Raw genomic sequence first — 18,582 nt, 5'->3', positions numbered from 1 at the left:
AAAGGCTGCAAAGGGGAGGAGGACGACTGGAGGGTATCATCGCTGGATTCGATGCTTCGTCCACAATGACACGACCAACACGTCTGGTACCCAGACGGCACGCTTTAGCAAAGCTCCATGCTGGAAACCTGCTGGGAAACAAATCTACAACATCACCATGGGCACCTAATATACGAAGAACACTGTCCACCGGCACTCCTAGCAAACAACAACGCAACAACCGTCTCCCCCTCTCGGGCCTCAAGATCCTCGACTTAACCCGTGTGCTCGCGGGACCCTTTTGCACGCAAATCCTCGCAGACTACGGCGCCTCAGTCCTAAAAGTCGAACAGCCTGGCATGGGCGACGAGACACGGCAATGGCGCACGCACAACGAGTCGCAAAAGTGGAAGGACCAGCATAAGCTGATGAGCCTGTACTTTGCGGCCGTGAACCGGAACAAGAAGTCCGTGACGGTCAACTTCAAGGACCCCAAGGGGAGGGAGATTGTGGAAAGGCTCGCGAGAGAGTGGGAAGGTGGTGTGGATGTCGTGGTGCATAATTTCTTACCGGGGAAAATTGAGGGGATGGGCTTGGGTTATGAGCAGCTGAAGCGGGCCATGGGTGAAGCAAAAGGGGAGAAGTTGATCTACGCCGCCGTCAGTGGGTATGGTCCTACGGGCCCCAGTGCGCAACGAGCTGGGTATGATGCCATTGCGCTGGCTGAGGCCGGGTTGCTGCACATCACGGGTGAAGGGAGCGGGCCTCCGTCGAAACCTGGTGTTGCAATGGCCGACTTGTGCAGTATGACCCCTTCTTCTCACAGACTGCTCCTTTTAATCTTGTTGTCAAGGTCCCTCACTGTCGGGCATAGGCTAACAGAGATTCGCAGCGGGCTTGTACACGCATGGAGCCATCCTTGCGGCGTTGCATCAGAGGGATGTCACTGGAAAAGGCTGTTTGATTGAAGGGAGTCTATTTGAGAGCAGCCTGAGCTTGCTCATTAATGTGGGATTAGCGAGTCTGAATCTGGACGTTGATAAAGGCCCCGAGAAAAGAAGGAGAGGAAAGAGACTAGGTCTAGAGCATCCCAGCTTGGTACCTTATGGAGGTTTTGAGACCAAAGATAAGAAGATGATGTACGTGGCGGCGAACAACAATAGACAGTGGAAAGGGTTCTGCGGGCGTATGGGAATCACAGGCCTAGGCGAGGACGAGAGATTCAGTACGAATGACGGGCGAGTCGAGCATAGGGAGGAGATCAATCGGATTTTGCAGGACAAATTTCGGGGGAAGACGAAGGATGAGTGGATGGCTGCGTTTGAAGGCAGTGGATTGCCATATGGTGCGATTAACGATGTGGTCGAGGCGTTGGAGCACCCTCAGGCTAAAGCCCGCAATATGGTGGTCGATGTCGAGAATTTTGAAGCAGCAAGAGATGGAGTGCTCAGGTTGATTGGACCTGCCGTGAAGTTTGAAGGAGCACAAATGAATGTGAGGCTGAAACCACCGTTGCTGGGTGAGCATACCGAGCAGGTTCTGGGGGGGCTCGGGTATAACTCCGCTGAAGTCGCTGAGTTGAGGAAGTCTGGAGTTGTCTGACCAATAGCCATGGGTCTTCACACGACAGATGTAAATATAGACCAAAAGAAGATAGAAATGCGTGGTTTTGTTCAGAGACCATCGTGGAGATCCGGTAGATCTAGTCTTGTGTGATGATAGTACAAGGGCAATCCATTTCCTCACCACTGGAAAATGTACAGTGCTTTGATATTTTTGTGATTCTTGAACCGCGTCTACAACCGACAACCCCCAGCGCCCGGCAAACACGCATCAGTGTGCGTCAGGTTGGGCGCAGATATAAGTGACTGCCTGGTCGACTTGATGGCTGTCAGCAAGGGATCCTAGAGATATGGTCGGCACAACATACCGCTGTGAATAGCATCAGCCTCCTTGTCTGGGATCTCGATGCTGAACTCTTCTTCAATGGCCATCACGACCTCGACGGTATCCAAGCTGTCCAATCCAAGATCATTCTGAAAGTGTGCCGTGCCGCTGATCTAAAGTAACCTATCAGCAGAACTTCAAACTCACATCGCAAAGTGATGCTACCTTTGTTGCATCTGTGACCTGCCCCATGTTAGCAATTGCAATACCATCACACGAGCGACGGGTGCGCACTTTGTCAAAGTTCTTCAATAGATCCATTATCCTCCCTTGCACCTCCTCTTTCGACAAGCCGGCAGGCGCTGAGTAGTATCGTATGCTTGGAACAACGAAGGAGGGAGTAACTCTTGATGATTGCAGCAGGGAGGTAGAGATTCGAGATCGGAAAGCAGGTAATTGTCGGGGCACCTGGGTCCTTGTGGCTGCGTATAGCGCTCTGACGGCACCTGCCCGGATCATCTTGACCGTGAGCTGAAGTGAATGGGTAGAGGTAAAGAAGAGAGGCAATTGCTGGGGAGGCGGGAACAAGCCTTTCGCTGGTTGTAGGTAATGATTGAATTTCTGGACGGAGATGCAGACAAGTGCAGCGAGCTTCGGAAAGGGAAGAGCTTGTTCGAGTCACGTGAAGCCAACCAATCACATTGCAATTAATCCCATTACCGCATCAATGACCTCCACGGGCTCTGCTCTCAATTACATCCTGTACCACGCCTCTTCTCTTGCGCTCGCCACGCATCGTCAATTGCCAGTCTGCAACCTCCACGGACAATGGCGTCGTCACTTCGTCCAGCATCGCGGCTCGTCGCCAGGCCATTGTCGGCTTCATCAGCCATCCTGCGACAAGCAGAACGATCACCTTTCCTCCGTGCCGCCACAACAGCTCAATTTCACTCTTCAAGTCCCAGAAATGCCTTACCTTCGGGCCCTCCGCCGCAGGGCTATAGACTCCCACGACCAAAAAGATTCGATGAGGGCGAGGGTATGATGGACAAGGCTAGCAATTACTTTCTTCTCACCGAGATGCTGAGGGGCATGTATGTGGTGTTGGAACAATTCTTCAGACCACCGTATGTCCGAACAATCAGTTGTTGGAGGTCAAAATACCTGCAGGATGTTATACTGACGGTGTGGCTACAGCTACACAATCTACTATCCGTTCGAAAAAGGGCCCATCTCACCACGATTCCGAGGCGAGCACGCCCTGAGGCGCTATCCCTCGGGCGAAGAGAGATGTATCGCCTGCAAGCTTTGCGAAGCCATTTGCCCCGCCCTAGCCATCACAATTGAAGCCGAAGAAAGAGAAGATGGCTCGAGAAGGACTACCCGTTATGACATTGATATGACAAAGTGCATCTACTGTGGTCTTTGCCAGGAGAGCTGCCCCGTTGATGCTATCGTGGAGACACCCAACGCCGAGTATGCAACAGAGTATCGAGAAGAGCTCTTGTACAACAAAGAGAAATTGCTTGCCAACGGCGACAAATGGGAACCCGAATTGGCGGCGGTGGCAAGAGCGGATGCACCATACAGATAAAAGTGGTCTTACAAGGCTGTTGTTTGCGCTCATTCTCAAATTGTACATAAGCTGTGAATCAGCATGAAGGAGAGAGTGGCTTTGCAGCGGAATCACCATAAATTGCATTTTATCTGACAGAGGCTGTTTTCACGCGCTGTGGTGCTTCATGTTGTTCGATCGGCTCGATTTGCTCAATATTACGCCAGCTTAAAAGGCTCGCACTCGAACCTGTAACATGATATTTTCCTATCTCTCGGTCTTCACGGCACAAACATGATCGCGGCCTCTATCCCAACGCGCGCATCGTCAACTCGACTCTGGACGCTTACGTTAGCCACGATAAATATGTGAACGAAAATCGAGGAGAAACTTACACTGCAAAGGTACCCGCACTGACAGGCATCGCCCTCACCAATGTCGGCCCAATGCCCTTCCAGAATCCTCTCATTCCGTCAACCTTCCACGTTTGCGCAAAGCAATCCCTCATGGTCTTATACCTCTGTTCCTTGCCGAACCCGTCACTCTGCATCTTGCTCTTGACCACGTCAAAAGGATAGCTAGCGATCCAAAGCGCTTCACCAGCAAGCCCTCCGTAGAAGGCGACCTTTGCTGAAGAGATATCTTCGCGGCGGACATTGTTGCGTTTCTGCTCTAGTTCCATCAAATATTCAAAAGTCAGGAACCAGACGCCGTAAGCTTGTGCTTCCCGGTAGAGTGTGACCGCTTGGCCGCGGTAGAGACCCCGTAGGACACCTTCGTGTGCAGACAGCTTTCTGATACAGTCCAGGGGACCGTTGTATAGGCGAGCGGCGCCATGTGGTTGAGTTTGTAGACGTATACGCACATGCTCGATGGGGCCAGAGAGAACAGAGTTCGTTAATCCAGCGAAAGCTCCTGCTAAATAGTATTGACCATGGGACAGGCCTGCTGGATGGTTGGCACGCAGGTTTTGTTCCTCGAACGCTCGTCTAGCATAGTGAAAGGCGCCAAACTGGACGGAGACACACGCCCCTATGCCGATCAAGGGAGTGAGCGTGCCTTTGTAGAATGCCAAGGGTCCTTCATTTTGGAGGATTGATGATGCACATGATAAGGCGCTAGGGTAGGTAGTTGTCGTCTGAAGGCGGACCTTGACGATATCTAAGAAACTCCTCGTGAGAAATTGATGAACAGAGGGCCAAAGGATATAATCCTTCACAGCTTACCGAATGGTTGACCTGGGAGAGAGAGTTAGTGTATGATCATGAAAAGACTACCACGACCAAAGCTGCGCAACATCGACAGAGTCAGCTCCTCCAAGGGAGCGGCGAGAAAATCCAATGCGAGAAGCGTCGCTACAAAAATCACTGTAAACTCATCCTGCCAACTCACCGAGTAGAACCTGGGCGACGCCCCCTGCAGCGCCAGCGAACAGATCTTTGGCGGTTCTCACCCAACTGGTATTTCCAGCCTCATGGGCTTCAATATCTTCGGCAACATCCCCCATCTTCTGATTCTGCTGCTCAATCGACCTCCCCAGCTGTGGCTCACCTTCGTTTTGGTTTTAAACGCAGACTATTTCAATATTAGATTCTTTTCCTTCTAGGGCACGTCACTCGCTAGCCTCCCTCGGTCGATAATCCGTCGCTGTCGCGGGTTTGGCCGCTGACTTGTGATTGGCTCTGTCCACTGCCGCAGGGTTCATCCGCAGTATTCAACGCTCGCTGTAGTGTCCGACAGGGTCTTGCAAGTCAGTATGGCAATTGGAGCCTGCTTGTCAATTGTGTATAGCGATCTAGCTTTGAATCGAGCATGGACTCGCGGAATTGAAGTGCGGTATCCAAAGGTGAGGAAGAGAACAGCGCTTTCGAGTCTCAATACTCTGCCGTATATACATGCGCGTAGCTTGATATGATCCACCCGAATGGGGTCTCCGCCAAAAAAGTTGTAGATACGAACTCGCCGTGGCGTGTCTCCGATTGAGTTCGGTACGAGACAAAATCATCGACTCGGGTGAGGCAACGTCGGATCAGCATGCGCAGGGCAGTGACGCGGAAGGTATGTGCAAACAACTATTGTTTCTTTCGAGTGTGCTAGATATTGACCAGTCTGCGCCAGCTACTACAAGGTCAAGACATCTGCTTTTTCTGCGCTTTCCGATACGCCGCCGAGTCTCGCCATGTCAGCTCCCTCCGACCCCAGCGTCGGCTTTACAGGGCTGCTAGTGCGTCAAAACGACCGGCTGGAGCAGCAGCCGCCCGTATAGAAGAGGAGGACGATGATTTTGCTGCGCCAGCGGTGCCAGCAAGGGAGCTTCTCGGCTGGAAGTGCCGTTGCAACCACATCAATAAACCTGCAAGATCAGAGTGTACGATATGCCTAAGTTCCCGTCCACAAAGGCCCGAAATGGTCTATACAGACCCCGGTCCCTCATTGTTTCCGCCTTCGCCTCCTCAAACCTCAATCCCGCCGAACGGACCACCCCGATCCAGCTATAGCTCTGCAGTTGAAGGAGGCTCGCTATCTGAGGTTCTTTCCCGCACACAAGCGCGGTCCCAAGAAAGACGGCGAAATGAACCTTCGCCCAATCCTCGATCGCTGCCTGGACAGCCTCAAGGCCAGCAGCAGTGGTCCCCAATGAGTAGAGCTCGGAGAGATTACAATGAAAACGGTGTTGGTGGAAGAAATGGCAGAAGTGATACACCCTCACGCGAGGCCACTTCTGGATCCCAGCGCCCACTTTTCAGGTATTCGCATATGCGGAAGCCACTTGCGGAATCAGGAAAGGGAGAGACTTTCAATGCGGGCAAGAACGAGCCCGGGGCCTTTTCGCCATACTCGAGGGCAGGTAATGCTTTAAAATATCGGGCCACCGAGGATTCGACAGCTGGAGAACAACGGCGGCCGGAAGCTTTTACATCAAGAACTGGATCATCCTCGGAGGCGCCAAGTGCTCTTGTCCAATCCTCATTGAGGGGCTGGGCGGGAAACAAGCGAGAGACCCAAGCAGCGAGACCCGCTGGACGAGATTTTCCAAGACGAGCCCCGCAAGAATCTGGGATTGGCAGAAACCCAAGTACTAGGGTTGCCCCAGACGACCCTTCAGTCTGGCGACCTGATTCATTGGGTACCCCGCAACGAGCGTTCGACCAAAGAACAAGTCGGGACAGACATGTAAAGAGAGTTTCTGAAGGATCGGATGAGCCAGCCATTGTTGACGAAGGACCCTCTTCAATGGTGGAGACTGAGCTTGTAGAGGATGTTGAAGACGAGAGGCGCAAGCGAAAGCCCGTCGGCGCCAAAGATCCTGATAGGAGATCTCGGCTTTATGAAATCGAGGAAGACGAGCCTATACAGGTGTCTCGGAGGGCTAAGCTTCCGACCACAAGAAGAAGCGGCATCTCCAGGGCAGGATCATCGGATTTCCACTTTGACCCCGATCTGGCCGAGGAATTTAGCGACCATGCAAAAGCTAGGCGGAAAAAGAAGGGAAAGCAAGCGAACGCGAAACAGCAGACGCCAGCACGACCAGAGATAGTTCTGCCAGAATTCATCAGTGTCGAGAAGCTGGCACAAGGACTCAAGGTGCGACTGCCAGACTTCATTGACAAGCTTGAAGAGGAGGGATTTGAGGGTGCGAGGTATGACCACGTCTTGGACTCGAGCACTTCCGCCATGTTTGCGGAAATTTATGGCTTCGAAGCCATTGTCAAGACCATTGACGAGACCGGCGATATTCTCCCACGTCCTGCAGCAGAAGATCCCTCGGTGTTACCGCCTCGCCCCCCAATTGTCACTATAATGGGTCATGTCGACCACGGGAAAACTACTATCCTTGATTACTTCAGGAAGGCCAACGTGGTGGCCACAGAGCACGGGGGCATCACTCAACACATTGGGGCTTTCTCCGTCACCATGCCTGGATCAGAGCGTAATATCACGTTTCTGGACACTCCCGGCCATGCTGCATTTCTGGAGATGCGCCGAAGAGGTGCCGTTGTGACCGACATTGTTGTTTTGGTTGTTGCTGCAGACGACAGTGTCAAGGCTCAGACGATAGAAGCCATCAAACACGCCCGAGAGGCTGGTGTCCAGATTATTGTGGCGATCAACAAGGTTGACAAACCTGAGGCCGACATTGAACAAGTCAAGCGAGATTTGATGCAACACGATATTGTTGTGGAAGACTTTGGTGGAGAGTATCAAGCTATTCCAGTGAGCGGAAAGACAGGCAAAGGCATGGGAGATTTAGAGGAAGCTATCCTTACCTTATCTGATGTTGCCGACTTCCGTGCCGAAACCGACGGACCAGCGGAAGGCTGGATTATCGAAAGCAAAATTGGTGCTACGGGTCGTGTCGCTACCATCCTTGTGCGCCGTGGAACTTTGAGACCAGGGGACTTTATTGTCGCTGGTACTACCTGGGCCCGTATTCGAACGCTGCGAAATGATTCAGGAGAATTGATTCAAGCCGCCCCGCCTGGTACACCCGTCCAAATAGATGGCTGGCGAGGTGATGATCCCGAGGCAGGGTTAGAGGTGCTTCAGGCCGAAAATGAGCAACGAGCAAAGGACGCGGTGGCAGTGAGAAAAGAACGCGAGGAAGCCGCTTGGGAGATGGACAATATGACGGCCATCAACGCAACACGCGCAGAGGAAGCAGCAGCCCGGACCAAGGTCCTTGAGTGGGAGAAAGAACAAGGCTACATGTCAGTGAGCTACAAAAGGCGTCCCAAGGACAATGAAGGCTGGATTGAGAAAGAGTCTTCTGGACCTCAACTTGTCCATTTCGTCGTCAAAGCCGATGTGGCTGGCAGCACAGAAGCTTTGGTTGCTGCTGTCAGTGCGATTGGCAACAACGAGGTTCGAGCAAATATTATTCACAGCGGGACAGGCGGTCTGACCGAGTCGGACATCAAAAGGTTGGCTGCGACCGGCGAAGTTGCTTATGCGATCTCGTTCAATCAACCCATTGATAATGACATACGGCAACTTGCGGCGGCGGCTCGGATTCAGATCCTTGACCACAACATCATCTACAAGGTCACTGACGATGTCACGGAGAAGGTGAGCGCAGAACTGCCTCCCATTGTGACCCAGCGCGTCTTGGGAGAGGCCGAGGTTGGTGATATCTTTGACATCAAAATCAAGAAAGGATCAATGAAGATCGCTGGGTGTCGGGTGACAAATGGGACAATCCGTCGCTCGGAGAAGATCCGAGTTTTGAGGAGAGGTGAGGTGATTTACACTGGTAAGTGCGCTCCGCGGCATTGGTTGTGATGTCCACTAACGAAATCCTAGGCATGCTCAACTCGTTCAAAAACATCAAGAAGGATGTTACGGAGATGCGAAAAGGCTCCGAATGCGGGATGGGCTTTGAGAACTGGGAAGCATTCGAAGTGGGCGATCAGATCCAGTCGTTTGAAGAAATCAGCGAGAAGCGAGCCTTGCATTAGCGCCCCTGTATGGTCCAGCCAGCATGTTTCTTTCCAGAAAGAAGGTCAAGAGCCTGGGACAGAAGAAGCAAGATGAAACAGGGCAGTGGAGCTGGCGGCTCTGCACGAGGCCCTGCGCGAGGCCGTGAGGCCGCAAGGCTGGCGCCCTTGTCCACAGTCACTCTCAGCCAATCAATGTCCTGTCTCGGCCCGGTCTTGGCAACAACTCCGCCCCTGCCAGCATTCTGCTCCGACCCCCCGAACACCAACCATTCCTGTCTCTGCTCTTTCTCGGAAACAAAGACCACTCTCTGCATAGACGACTTGCGGTCACTGCGTTTGTTTCACGGCATAGAAGAAACATGTTTCAATGAACAGACATAGATCCAGATTAGAACTATCAGAAAGGCCACCTCCGCTGCGTTGCCAATCTGAGACGCGCCGCATCATGATACTTCAAAAAGGTCCATCGAAGTATCTGGGCATCAGTTGCGCACCCAAACAATCTTCCCTCACATTTGAATCTGTTTGCATAGCTGAGGAGTTCTGTTCACATCAACTGTTTTCCTTGATACGCTGGCGTTGTTCTAACAAGCAGTTTAATCAATCGTCCTCCATCATCAGCTACATTTACACCGCTGCAATCACCTTGACCTCAAGATACTGCTGGACAGTCATGCATAACTTCATTTCCATCGTTGGCCTCTTTTTTCTGTTAACACCCATATTGGCTGGCCCAATCCAGAGGTATGTTCTCCCGGTACGTTTTCAGCGGCAGAATTGATTTTCAATACAGGCCTGATAATGTAATACGTCGTTTGAACCAGCCACAGAAACGCTATGTAGTGAACGGCCTTCTCTCACTGACTCACGGGCCGCCGAAGAGACGGCAAGCTCCCACAGACCCGGCGAACAATGCCGCGGCGGCAAGCCCAACCACCACATCGAGCATCAACCCGTTCGCAGCGCAGACAGGGAGTGGAACAGAGAATGGAGCGGTCCCTGCTGTTGGCGTGGGAGGAGACAATACCAGTCTGGTCAGCCTGTTGACGCAGACCACCATCGAAGTGGCCACTCAAACGGCGGCGTCAAGCGAGACGACAACTGTTGCAACGACAACGACGGAGAGCTCCGCCGCCGAACAATCGACAGCTTCATCTGACGGGCCTGCAGGCTCCACATCCGGCGTGGTGGGCACGGGGACAGCCATCGAACCCAATACAGCGCAGACCGGAGCACAGGATCAATCGACCTCAACCGTCACGGTGCAAGCCCAAACGACCATCTTCCAGACCGTGTTTGTAACAGCTGAAGTCACTACTGCGTCAACTACTGATTCCGGGTCGGTGCCTACAACAGCTTCAACCGCCGTGGCAGAATCTTCTCCCGCATCCAGCACGGGAGCTGGAGACCAAGGAGACCAACAGTCCGCCGGGGTCGTGACGATTGTGTTCGTCACCGCCAGTCCGACATTCACTGGCCCCATCGGTGGATACACGACGCTCACGCCAGATGCGAACGCCGCAAGCACCGCCACCGATGAACAAGAGCCGACATCGACAAGCACCTCGACTGCTGCGGAGACCGCGACCGCTACCGACGCAGCCGTACCGCCTTCATCGTCTTTTCCGGAGCAGCCAGCCACTCAAGCCACGCCAAACACTTCCTCGACTACCTCGACTACCTCGACTACAGAACCACCTGCAGGGGCTACCCCCTCTCCGGCAACATCGTCAACCACGACTTCGGCGACGGGTGGAGGTGGATTAGCCGTGATTCCGGTCACGCCCAATCCAGTTCAAGCCCAGGCGACAGTGACGGTGACTGAGACTGTGACCACGACGGTTACGGCGCGGTAGACGTGGGGAGGAAAATAAAAAACTAAACGAGCTTTGAGCTTTGAGATCTTTGTACATAGATGGACGGACAGTAGTTATGCGTGACATTATCGAATTGCGAAAGCCTGTAACGCGTGGTTCTGTAAACATTAGGGATGAATGCCTGACTGGCCTGCCTGATTGAACTGAATTGAACTGTAACTGAATGCATCTAGTTCCTCTTGATTCTATCATCCCTGCCCCTTTCAAGTTTTCCCTTGCTTATTCAATGTACATACATGGGGTAGGAGGTAGATCTACGTCCGCCAACTCAAACTAAAAACCTCCGCCGAAGCCTTACTCACGCCGATCTCGACCGTGCCATCCTCGCTCTTGACACTCTTGGGGATCGTCTCGCCTTTCCTCTCCAGCACGATCCCGGCTACGGATTTGTCGTCGGGATCGTGCAATTTGTAAAACCGCCGTCCGTTCCGGCTCAGGAACCGCTCGAGGTGGTCCTGCGTGACGGCGTCTTCGGCGAGGACACCGCGCGAAATGGCCTCTTCGAAGGCGAGGAGGACGAGTTGCGTGGCGAAGGGTTGGGTGAAGACGCCGGCGGGCGGGGGTTGGGCGCTGTTGGGGGAAATGGCCTTGGAGGCCAGAGGGTGTGGGGCGCTGTCGCTTCCACTGTAGGAGAGTAGAACAGATGGGTTAGAAACATCGGGGGAGGGATGGGGGAATCAGGTATTACAATGCAATAGCACTACAGAAAGGGAGGGAAATTCTTGATGGAGAGAAAACGCGGGGGAGCACTCACAAGAAGAATTTGTCGTCGCCGCTACACGCGGCTTTGATCAGAGCGTCTCGATCCGCCGCGGTTTTGGGGATGGGTTTGCAGAAGGCCAGGGGGTCGACCTGGCTGTCGTCGCCGGTCAGGTAGAGGTGGTGTGCGGTGATTGTTCCTGCAACCGACGGACCACAAGCCCGCACGGCATCCAGAGCCGCGGCGGTGGAGCAGTGCTGACAACGAACGAAAATGGTTTAATGGACTGTGTCACAAGTGATTTTAAGAACCGCGTGTATCGACTCACCTCGAGAACACACCTCAGGCGCGGAAACTTGTCATGCAGCTTCTTCAGCTCCGGCAGGAACGCTTCCTCGAGAGAAATGTCCTTGTCCATGCCGCTGGGGATAGGACCGGGCCACTCGCCGTGCAGGTTGAGCACGAGGTCGTGGTCTTGCATGGCGGCGAAGACGGGGGAATAGGCGCTGAGAAAATCCGCAGGGACGCCGGATTCGGAGTTTGTCGTCACGCCTGAATTGGTGAATGTGTATCAATACCCATGACATAGTGGAGGAGCAGCAGGAGGAGGAGGAGGGGGAGTGAAATGCCACCCACGTCTTCATGTCTTACCTTGGGGATACATCTTGACTCCCGCAATGCCCGCGGCTGCAGCCTCTGCGATCACTTCGGGGGTAATGGAGGGATGGAGCTGGGTATCTCAGATGTTAGACGCGGTGTGTGGGCGAACCTCCGTCACCACCGGCAGCCATGGACCACTCACGTAAAGAGACATCAGATAGTTGACTCTGGGCTCGATGGACCGCAGAGAAGACTTGTATTCCAAGGCTTGAGCCACGCTTGTGATGGGCGGTTGTAGATTTGGCTATTAGGACCGGTCAATATAATGTCAGAGTGAGACTCTTGGGAGGCGGAGGCTGGCTCTTGACATACCATCACGAAGACGGTATCTACACCTCCCTTCAAGATCTGAGGAACCACCAATTCCATGACCTATAAGTGTGAGAAGAAAACCATGTCAGTCGGAACCAAGTAACACAGGGTGGGCGGGGTGGTGATGATCTACCTTGTCCTGCCGTAGATGGACGTGCATGTCTGCCGTGGGCGGCAGTTCTAAACGCTGCTCTTCTCGTAGTCGCATCTTGTTGGGACTCTGGGAGGAGCGTATTGGGGGGGTTGTCGAGAAAAGGTTTTGTCTGTGGAAGAAAATAAGATGCTTGTCCTCCCAAGAACGACGCGGGGTTCTGTGTTGACAGGTTCAGGGAACAAACTCGAAGCCTGCTAGAGAAGGTGTTGGACTTCGAGTGGGAAAGTAGGTGGACGATGAGAGGATGAGAATGCGACTACCTATGTGTGTGGCTTGAAGGTGGCTCTGTCCACATACCTTAGGTAGGTATTCATGGATGTTGGGCGATGCACAGAATATGGAAGTTTTCGACACTAAACCCAGTTGGTAGAGCCCCAGAGATACCAACTAGTAGGTACCTAGCTCGTCAGGTATAGAGTTTCGGGTGTATCTTTAGGCGGATCCTTAGGCGGAGGAGCCCCTGGCACTGTAGAAATAGGGGGTACGTTAGTGGTATGTGAGTGGTACTGTATATACCTCGTAGTCCATCTCTCGAGTTTCCACTAACAAGGCTCACCCCCTTCTCAGTATCCCTCCTTCTTCTTCTACGCCACGTAACACTCCCATCAACTCTCAATGCCTCTGCAGCCGCCTGTTCCTTCCCACCTCATCGTCGTCTGCTGCCACGCCATCTACCAAGGTGGTCATGCTGGGCCACACTCCTCCGCCAGCGAGGACGAGTCCAACTGGCTCATCGAGCCCTTCCAGGCTGGCGAAACAGGCACGTATATCAGCCATGTCGAGGCCGGGGTGAGGGAGTTGGCGAAAGACAGGGAGCACGCCATTCTGGTCTTTAGCGGTGCGGCCACCAAGCCTGACAAGACGCCGCTCACCGAGGCGGAAGGGTATTTGGTAAGTCAACTCTAGGGTCGACAAGATAGCCCTACCGGAAGAATGATCAGGGGGATGGTCGGCATTGACGGGATGGATTGAGCCTTGTTGCTGACAAAAGGGCCTTATAAGAACGTCGCTGTTGAGCATGACTTTTTTGGACTGGACACGTCGCCGCCTACCCTGAGACAGCGCATCTTCGTCGACCGCTACGCCACAGACTCGTACCAAAACATTCTCTGCTCGCTGATTCAATTCCCGCTCTTCGTCCAACAACTGCAGTCCCGGGAAAGCCCCCAAGCCACAATACCGTCATCGTCGCAGCGTGCTCCGAGCATTACTGCTGCCCAGGATGCAGACGAGAACGCGAAGCAGGACCATCAGCCCATCGAAGGACCCTTCCACTTCCCAACCAAGCTCACCATAGTCTCCCACGCATTCAAACGCGCCCGGTTCCTCCACCTGCACCTCCCCGCCCTGCGCTTCCCTCCCGAATCGACCGTCTACGTCGGCATCAACCCGCCCTTCACGCCTGCCAAACTCGCAGAGATCGAGGAGGGCGATCGGCTGCGTGGCTACGGCGCCTGGGAGAAGGACCTGTACGGCGCTGGCGAGGGCTTGAGTAACAAGAGGGAGAAGCGGGGCTGGGGCGGTGGCGAGAAGTTCAGGACGGAGGTGTTGGCCAGGTTCGGCGACAGGTCATGCAGAAGGGAGCTGGAGGGTCTGCTGGCCTGGTGTGGTGGAGTGGATGGGATGACTTTGTGGCAGGGCGGTGTGCCGTGGGAGTGAGCTTGTCACATTAAAATGTGCGCTTCAGACACTCTGGTCTCTTGCGAGATAAGACTAGAACTCTAACAATAATACCCTTAGATGAGCCATTTCATCCCCGCTTTTCCTAAGCACCATGTTTCCCCCTGAATCGATGATCACACTTACAGCTCCCTCTAGAAGTGGACCTCCTTCTCCTCCAGCCGTGCTTCTGCCTGAATTCCAAAACCATCACCCAGTGTCAATACCGGGGCTTCGACTTGTCCGTCCACATATCCATCGCGGTCACGACCGGTGCTTGCCCAAACGTCACTCTCTCCCGTAGTTCCTCTTCTCGGAGTATCCAGTGAATATCAGAGCTGTCAACAATCAGAGGCGGATACACGTCGCTAGTCCATGGGGAGAGGATCGTTGGTGTTGAAGCGCGCAACAGAGTCGCTTCTCTTCGTGGAGCTAGAGCTGGAGCGCGGACGGAAGCGATCCCAGGACCTGGAATTTGAACTTGTGGAACAGGCACGCGATCCTGAGCCGGTGCTGGATCACGATCCGGCAAAGGAGCTGGATATGGCCCTGGCTGTGGCGTTGGAAACGGCCCCGGTCCATAAAGGGGATATGGAGGTCGCTGGGCATCCTCAACGAAACTTTGCTCCGAAACACAGCGCTCCATCGCAGACGGGCGATAGGATTGATATGGAGCGTAATACTGAGCATGAGCTCGACCGTGAGCTGGTGATGGACTCCCAACCTGGTTTCCCGGAGGACGATATGTGTCCGCTGCATGGTATGGTCCAGGAGTGGGATTGCGCGGTGGAGGGAAGTTTCGAGGTGGACTTTGATAATCCTGCCAAGTCTGACATGGGGCTGCTGGGCCTGACGCACGACACGGTGGTCGGAATGAAGCTGGACCAGAGCATGGAGCTGGAAGGATGTCTCGAGGTGTTGTATTCAATGTGTTCGCCCGAACAGGTGGCTGTGCTGACCTCCAAGCGGCTTCCTCATCCCGAGCACGTTGCAGAGTATGTAGAATCTCAATGCTAGTGCTAGGGCTCCAGCGCCCTCTTCGCAAGCATCCAAAAGTTTTAGGTAAGAGCAATCGCCACACAGAGTGCCAAATGTACTCTTCACCTCCTCTCAGGGCTATTCTCGTTGTCCGGAAAAGCCAAGGACCATCGCTAGCCGTAAAGCCTTGTGACGCTTGGCGTGCCGTAGTCGGATCGGTCCAGTGGAAAGAATTGTTCTTGATCTGAGCAGCGATGGGGGCCGAGACGTTGAAGAGACATGCCATGAATTGATCCCATGATGTCGTTCGGTCAGTAAGAAGCTGAATCCGTGTATTGGAGGCCTTGTCGATAAAGTAGACCGGTAATGTTTCTAATTCCTGCGAAGCCATCATTCCAGTGTCTGGTTCTGACGAAGTGCGAAGAACGGGTTTTCCAGCGTGTTTGAAGTCTCAAGAAGTTGTACCTGCTGCTCTGCGACTGAATAGCTATTTGACTGGAAAATTGTTATGCTAGGGTACGGTTCTTGAGTTCGTCAAATGGAGCCATCCCTCATTGTTGCTGTAATGCATCTGTTTATTTGCTTGTTTCACAGCCATGCACACCTGGCCTTTGTGCATGTGTGTCTCGATGCAGTGTTGTCTCATATCGGAGACCAGAGGCAGGGCGACCATGTCTTTGGTAGCATTTCTGCAAACCATTGTCCTATGCTCATTAGGGTGGCAAGCTTACTGCTCTGTCCATGAAGCTTGCAGCCTTGCCTTTGTCAGTGTCAAATTTGTGTTTGCCATTTCTAGGCTCTGGATCCATCTGTGTTTCAATGTGAGAAGGGACGGGATGTGAGCTCGTCGTATCAAGAAGAGGAATACTTGTCCTTATAGACCAAGAAGAATGAATCCATACAATGGACAAAAACTAAGTTGTCGACAGCTGTAGGCAAACCGCGTTCCGCAATGCTTCGCGTAAACAGTGTCAGGCTTTTTTGATTGTGTCTTACCACTCATAGTCTCAATAAATGTCTCAGTGGCGGAACAAGGAAAGCCAGTTGAGATTGAGAGATGCATCTCGCATCGATTGATACAAAGACGCACAAGGCATAATGAGAGCTGGACAAGTGCAAGAAGCATGTGGCAGATCGGCAGCTAGCGAGCATTCAGACTGTTGTTCCTTAGTCCATGTTGCTGCTTCAGATTCGTCTTCCATTCATAAGAAGCGCTTCGTACCAATAGAATAAGCAGAGCAGGGTTTAGCTACGTTGGTTCAGGTGGTCGAGGCAGAGGAGATGGGAGAGTGAACGGAAGGGAAACTGGAAGTCGACTAAAACAGTCTATTCCCAGATCGGCCTAGTGCATAGTGTTATTACCCTCCTGCGACGCTAACAAGATTATGGGGAAAGTTACCCGAGAGCATCCCGGGGACAAGGCTGAATCGGCCAGCCTTCTCAAAATTCGCTCAAATGCACTAGACTCGATTGGATCTTCGGAATGAGCTCCAACTCCGGGAAACACTGCGTCTCCCATCCAGCGGCGTTCTGCTCCTACAATTTCTCAGCACTTTTGCCTCGCCCCAGCTATTTGGTGACTCCATCTCCTTTGCGACTTTTGGTCGCTTCCTTTCATTGCTCCCCCTACTCCTTCTCCGTTGACACGGTCACTTTCAAGATGCTCAAGACATTGGTACCCAGGACGGGCCGGTCGCTCCTCTCGACCAAAGCTCCGCATTTGGGGCCAGCAAACCTCCGAACCGCTCCCAGCTTCCAGATCGTCTCCCAGAACCAGCAAAGAAGGAGGGGATATGCTTCGGAGTCCAAAGAATACGACATTGTATTCATCGGTGGCGGTGTTGCAGGCTATGTTGGTGCAATAAAAGCTGGCCAGTCGGGTCTGAAGGTGCGCATATCCTGCTCCATGGCCCAGCGGACAACCCGGACCCAGTATTCTAACCCCCTGGCTAGACAGCATGTATCGAGAAGAGAGGAATGCTTGGGGGCACATGTCTAAATGTCGGATGCATTCCCTCAAAATCTCTGCTCAACAACTCACAATTATACCACCAAATACTCCACGACACCAAGAAGCGAGGGATTGACGTCAACGATGTCCAGCTCAACCTTCACCAGATGATGAAGGCCAAGGACGAATCTGTCCTCGGGCTGACAAAGGGCGTCGAATTCCTGTTCAAGAAAAACAAGGTTGACTACATTAAAGGGACGGGATCTTTTGCGGACGAACACACGATCAAAGTCAACCTGCTCGATGGCGGCGAGACCGAGGTCAAAGGCAAGAATATCGTTATTGCTACGGGTAGCGAGACAACACCATTTCCTGGTCTGAAGATCGATGAAAAGAAAGTCATCACCAGCACAGGCGCAATTGCTCTGGAAGAAGTGCCCAAGAAGATGGTGGTTATTGGTGGTGGTATTATTGGCCTGGAAATGGTATGTCCAGTTCCATCTACCCATCTGAGATGTCTATTCTAATGCGTGAGCAGGCCTCAGTATGGTCCCGCCTCGGCTCCGAAGTCACCGTCGTCGAATTCCTTGGTCAAATCGGCGGCCCCGGCATGGATGCGGAAATTGCCAAACAAGCGCAGAAGATTCTGACCAAGCAAGGTATCAAATTCAAGGTCAATACGAAAGTCACTCAAGGCGACGCCGGTGGTGACGGCGTCAAGATTGAGGTCGAAGCTGCAAAAGGTGGCAAGAACGAAACTCTGGACGCTGACGTTGTGCTCGTGGCTATCGGGCGTCGACCTTACACCGATGGCCTGGGTATCGAGAACATTGGCGTCGAGATGGATGAACGCAAACGGGTAGTCATCGACCAAGAATACCGTACCAAGATCCCGCACATTCGATGCATTGGCGACGTCACCTTCGGACCCATGCTCGCACACAAAGCCGAAGAAGAAGCGGTCGCCTGCGTCGAGTACATCACCAAGGGCTATGGACACGTCAACTACGGTGCCATCCCGTCCGTCATGTACACGCACCCCGAAGTCGCGTGGGTAGGCCAGAACGAAGGCGAGCTGAAAGCCGCCGGTGTCAAATACAAAGTCGGCACTTTCCCCTTCACCGCCAACTCGCGCGCCAAAACCAACCTGGACACCGAAGGGATTGTCAAGTTCCTCAGTGATGCGGAGACAGATCGGATCTTGGGCGTCCACATCATCGGACCGAATGCAGGAGAGATGATCGCAGAGGGCACACTAGCGCTTGAATACGGTGCGAGCAGTGAGGATGTGGCAAGGACATGCCACGCTCACCCAACCCTGGCCGAGGCATTCAAGGAGGCCGCCATGGCCACATATAGCCAGCCCATCCACTTCTAAGCCAGCCGCCTGTCAGGCCGGAGGCTATCACGACAGGGCCACGAGGGCTTCAGA

At 53.3% G+C, this 18,582-nt stretch overlaps 10 protein-coding genes across 10 annotated transcripts; 7 read left to right on the top strand and 3 right to left on the bottom strand.

The window, feature by feature from the left end:
* Positions 1-65: 65 nt before the first annotated feature.
* On the top strand, positions 66-1,581 carry Z520_01128 (uncharacterized protein; the record flags this gene model as incomplete). The annotated part of the gene is made up of 2 exons (XM_016771646.1): positions 66-783; positions 872-1,581. The coding sequence occupies 2 exons, from the start codon at positions 66-68 to the stop codon at positions 1,579-1,581; spliced, it is 1,428 nt and encodes a 475-aa protein (XP_016636785.1).
* Positions 1,582-1,812: 231 nt separating this feature from the next.
* On the bottom strand, positions 1,813-2,385 carry Z520_01127 (uncharacterized protein; the record flags this gene model as incomplete). The annotated part of the gene is made up of 4 exons (XM_016771645.1): positions 1,813-1,859; positions 1,910-2,039; positions 2,092-2,109; positions 2,161-2,385. The coding sequence occupies 4 exons, from the start codon at positions 2,383-2,385 to the stop codon at positions 1,813-1,815; spliced, it is 420 nt and encodes a 139-aa protein (XP_016636784.1).
* Positions 2,386-2,694: 309 nt separating this feature from the next.
* On the top strand, positions 2,695-3,460 carry Z520_01126 (NADH-ubiquinone oxidoreductase 23 kDa subunit, mitochondrial; the record flags this gene model as incomplete). Its single annotated transcript, XM_016771644.1, has 2 exons — positions 2,695-2,993; positions 3,064-3,460. 2 exons carry the CDS (start codon positions 2,695-2,697, stop codon positions 3,458-3,460), a joined length of 696 nt encoding a protein of 231 aa, XP_016636783.1.
* Positions 3,461-3,728: 268 nt separating this feature from the next.
* On the bottom strand, positions 3,729-4,928 carry Z520_01125 (uncharacterized protein; the record flags this gene model as incomplete). Its single annotated transcript, XM_016771643.1, has 4 exons — positions 3,729-3,759; positions 3,817-4,582; positions 4,648-4,659; positions 4,814-4,928. 4 exons carry the CDS (start codon positions 4,926-4,928, stop codon positions 3,729-3,731), a joined length of 924 nt encoding a protein of 307 aa, XP_016636782.1.
* A 527-nt stretch (positions 4,929-5,455) lies between these two features.
* Positions 5,456-8,877, top strand: Z520_01124 (uncharacterized protein; the record flags this gene model as incomplete). Its single annotated transcript, XM_016771642.1, has 3 exons — positions 5,456-5,479; positions 5,540-8,672; positions 8,723-8,877. The coding sequence occupies 3 exons, from the start codon at positions 5,456-5,458 to the stop codon at positions 8,875-8,877; spliced, it is 3,312 nt and encodes a 1,103-aa protein (XP_016636781.1).
* A 655-nt stretch (positions 8,878-9,532) lies between these two features.
* Positions 9,533-10,715, top strand: Z520_01123 (uncharacterized protein; the record flags this gene model as incomplete). The annotated part of the gene is made up of 2 exons (XM_016771641.1): positions 9,533-9,603; positions 9,653-10,715. The coding sequence occupies 2 exons, from the start codon at positions 9,533-9,535 to the stop codon at positions 10,713-10,715; spliced, it is 1,134 nt and encodes a 377-aa protein (XP_016636780.1).
* Positions 10,716-10,990: 275 nt separating this feature from the next.
* Positions 10,991-12,616, bottom strand: Z520_01122 (uncharacterized protein; the record flags this gene model as incomplete). The annotated part of the gene is made up of 7 exons (XM_016771640.1): positions 10,991-11,360; positions 11,491-11,693; positions 11,765-11,988; positions 12,088-12,166; positions 12,239-12,340; positions 12,409-12,468; positions 12,542-12,616. 7 exons carry the CDS (start codon positions 12,614-12,616, stop codon positions 10,991-10,993), a joined length of 1,113 nt encoding a protein of 370 aa, XP_016636779.1.
* Positions 12,617-13,177: 561 nt separating this feature from the next.
* Positions 13,178-14,221, top strand: Z520_01121 (uncharacterized protein; the record flags this gene model as incomplete). Its single annotated transcript, XM_016771639.1, has 2 exons — positions 13,178-13,453; positions 13,565-14,221. 2 exons carry the CDS (start codon positions 13,178-13,180, stop codon positions 14,219-14,221), a joined length of 933 nt encoding a protein of 310 aa, XP_016636778.1.
* A 375-nt stretch (positions 14,222-14,596) lies between these two features.
* On the top strand, positions 14,597-15,238 carry Z520_01120 (uncharacterized protein; the record flags this gene model as incomplete). The annotated part of the gene is made up of 1 exon (XM_016771638.1): positions 14,597-15,238. The coding sequence occupies one exon, from the start codon at positions 14,597-14,599 to the stop codon at positions 15,236-15,238; it is 642 nt and encodes a 213-aa protein (XP_016636777.1).
* A 1,621-nt stretch (positions 15,239-16,859) lies between these two features.
* Positions 16,860-18,528, top strand: Z520_01119 (uncharacterized protein; the record flags this gene model as incomplete). Its single annotated transcript, XM_016771637.1, has 3 exons — positions 16,860-17,087; positions 17,153-17,635; positions 17,689-18,528. The coding sequence occupies 3 exons, from the start codon at positions 16,860-16,862 to the stop codon at positions 18,526-18,528; spliced, it is 1,551 nt and encodes a 516-aa protein (XP_016636776.1).
* Positions 18,529-18,582: the final 54 nt, after the last annotated feature.

The sequence above is a fragment of the Fonsecaea multimorphosa genome, assembly GCF_000836435.1.
Source record: "Fonsecaea multimorphosa CBS 102226 unplaced genomic scaffold supercont1.2, whole genome shotgun sequence".
Classification (NCBI taxonomy): Eukaryota; Fungi; Ascomycota; class Eurotiomycetes; order Chaetothyriales; family Herpotrichiellaceae; genus Fonsecaea; species Fonsecaea multimorphosa.
Note: the sequence above shows the minus strand (reverse complement) of the source record. Positions and strands in the feature narration are given on the sequence as shown.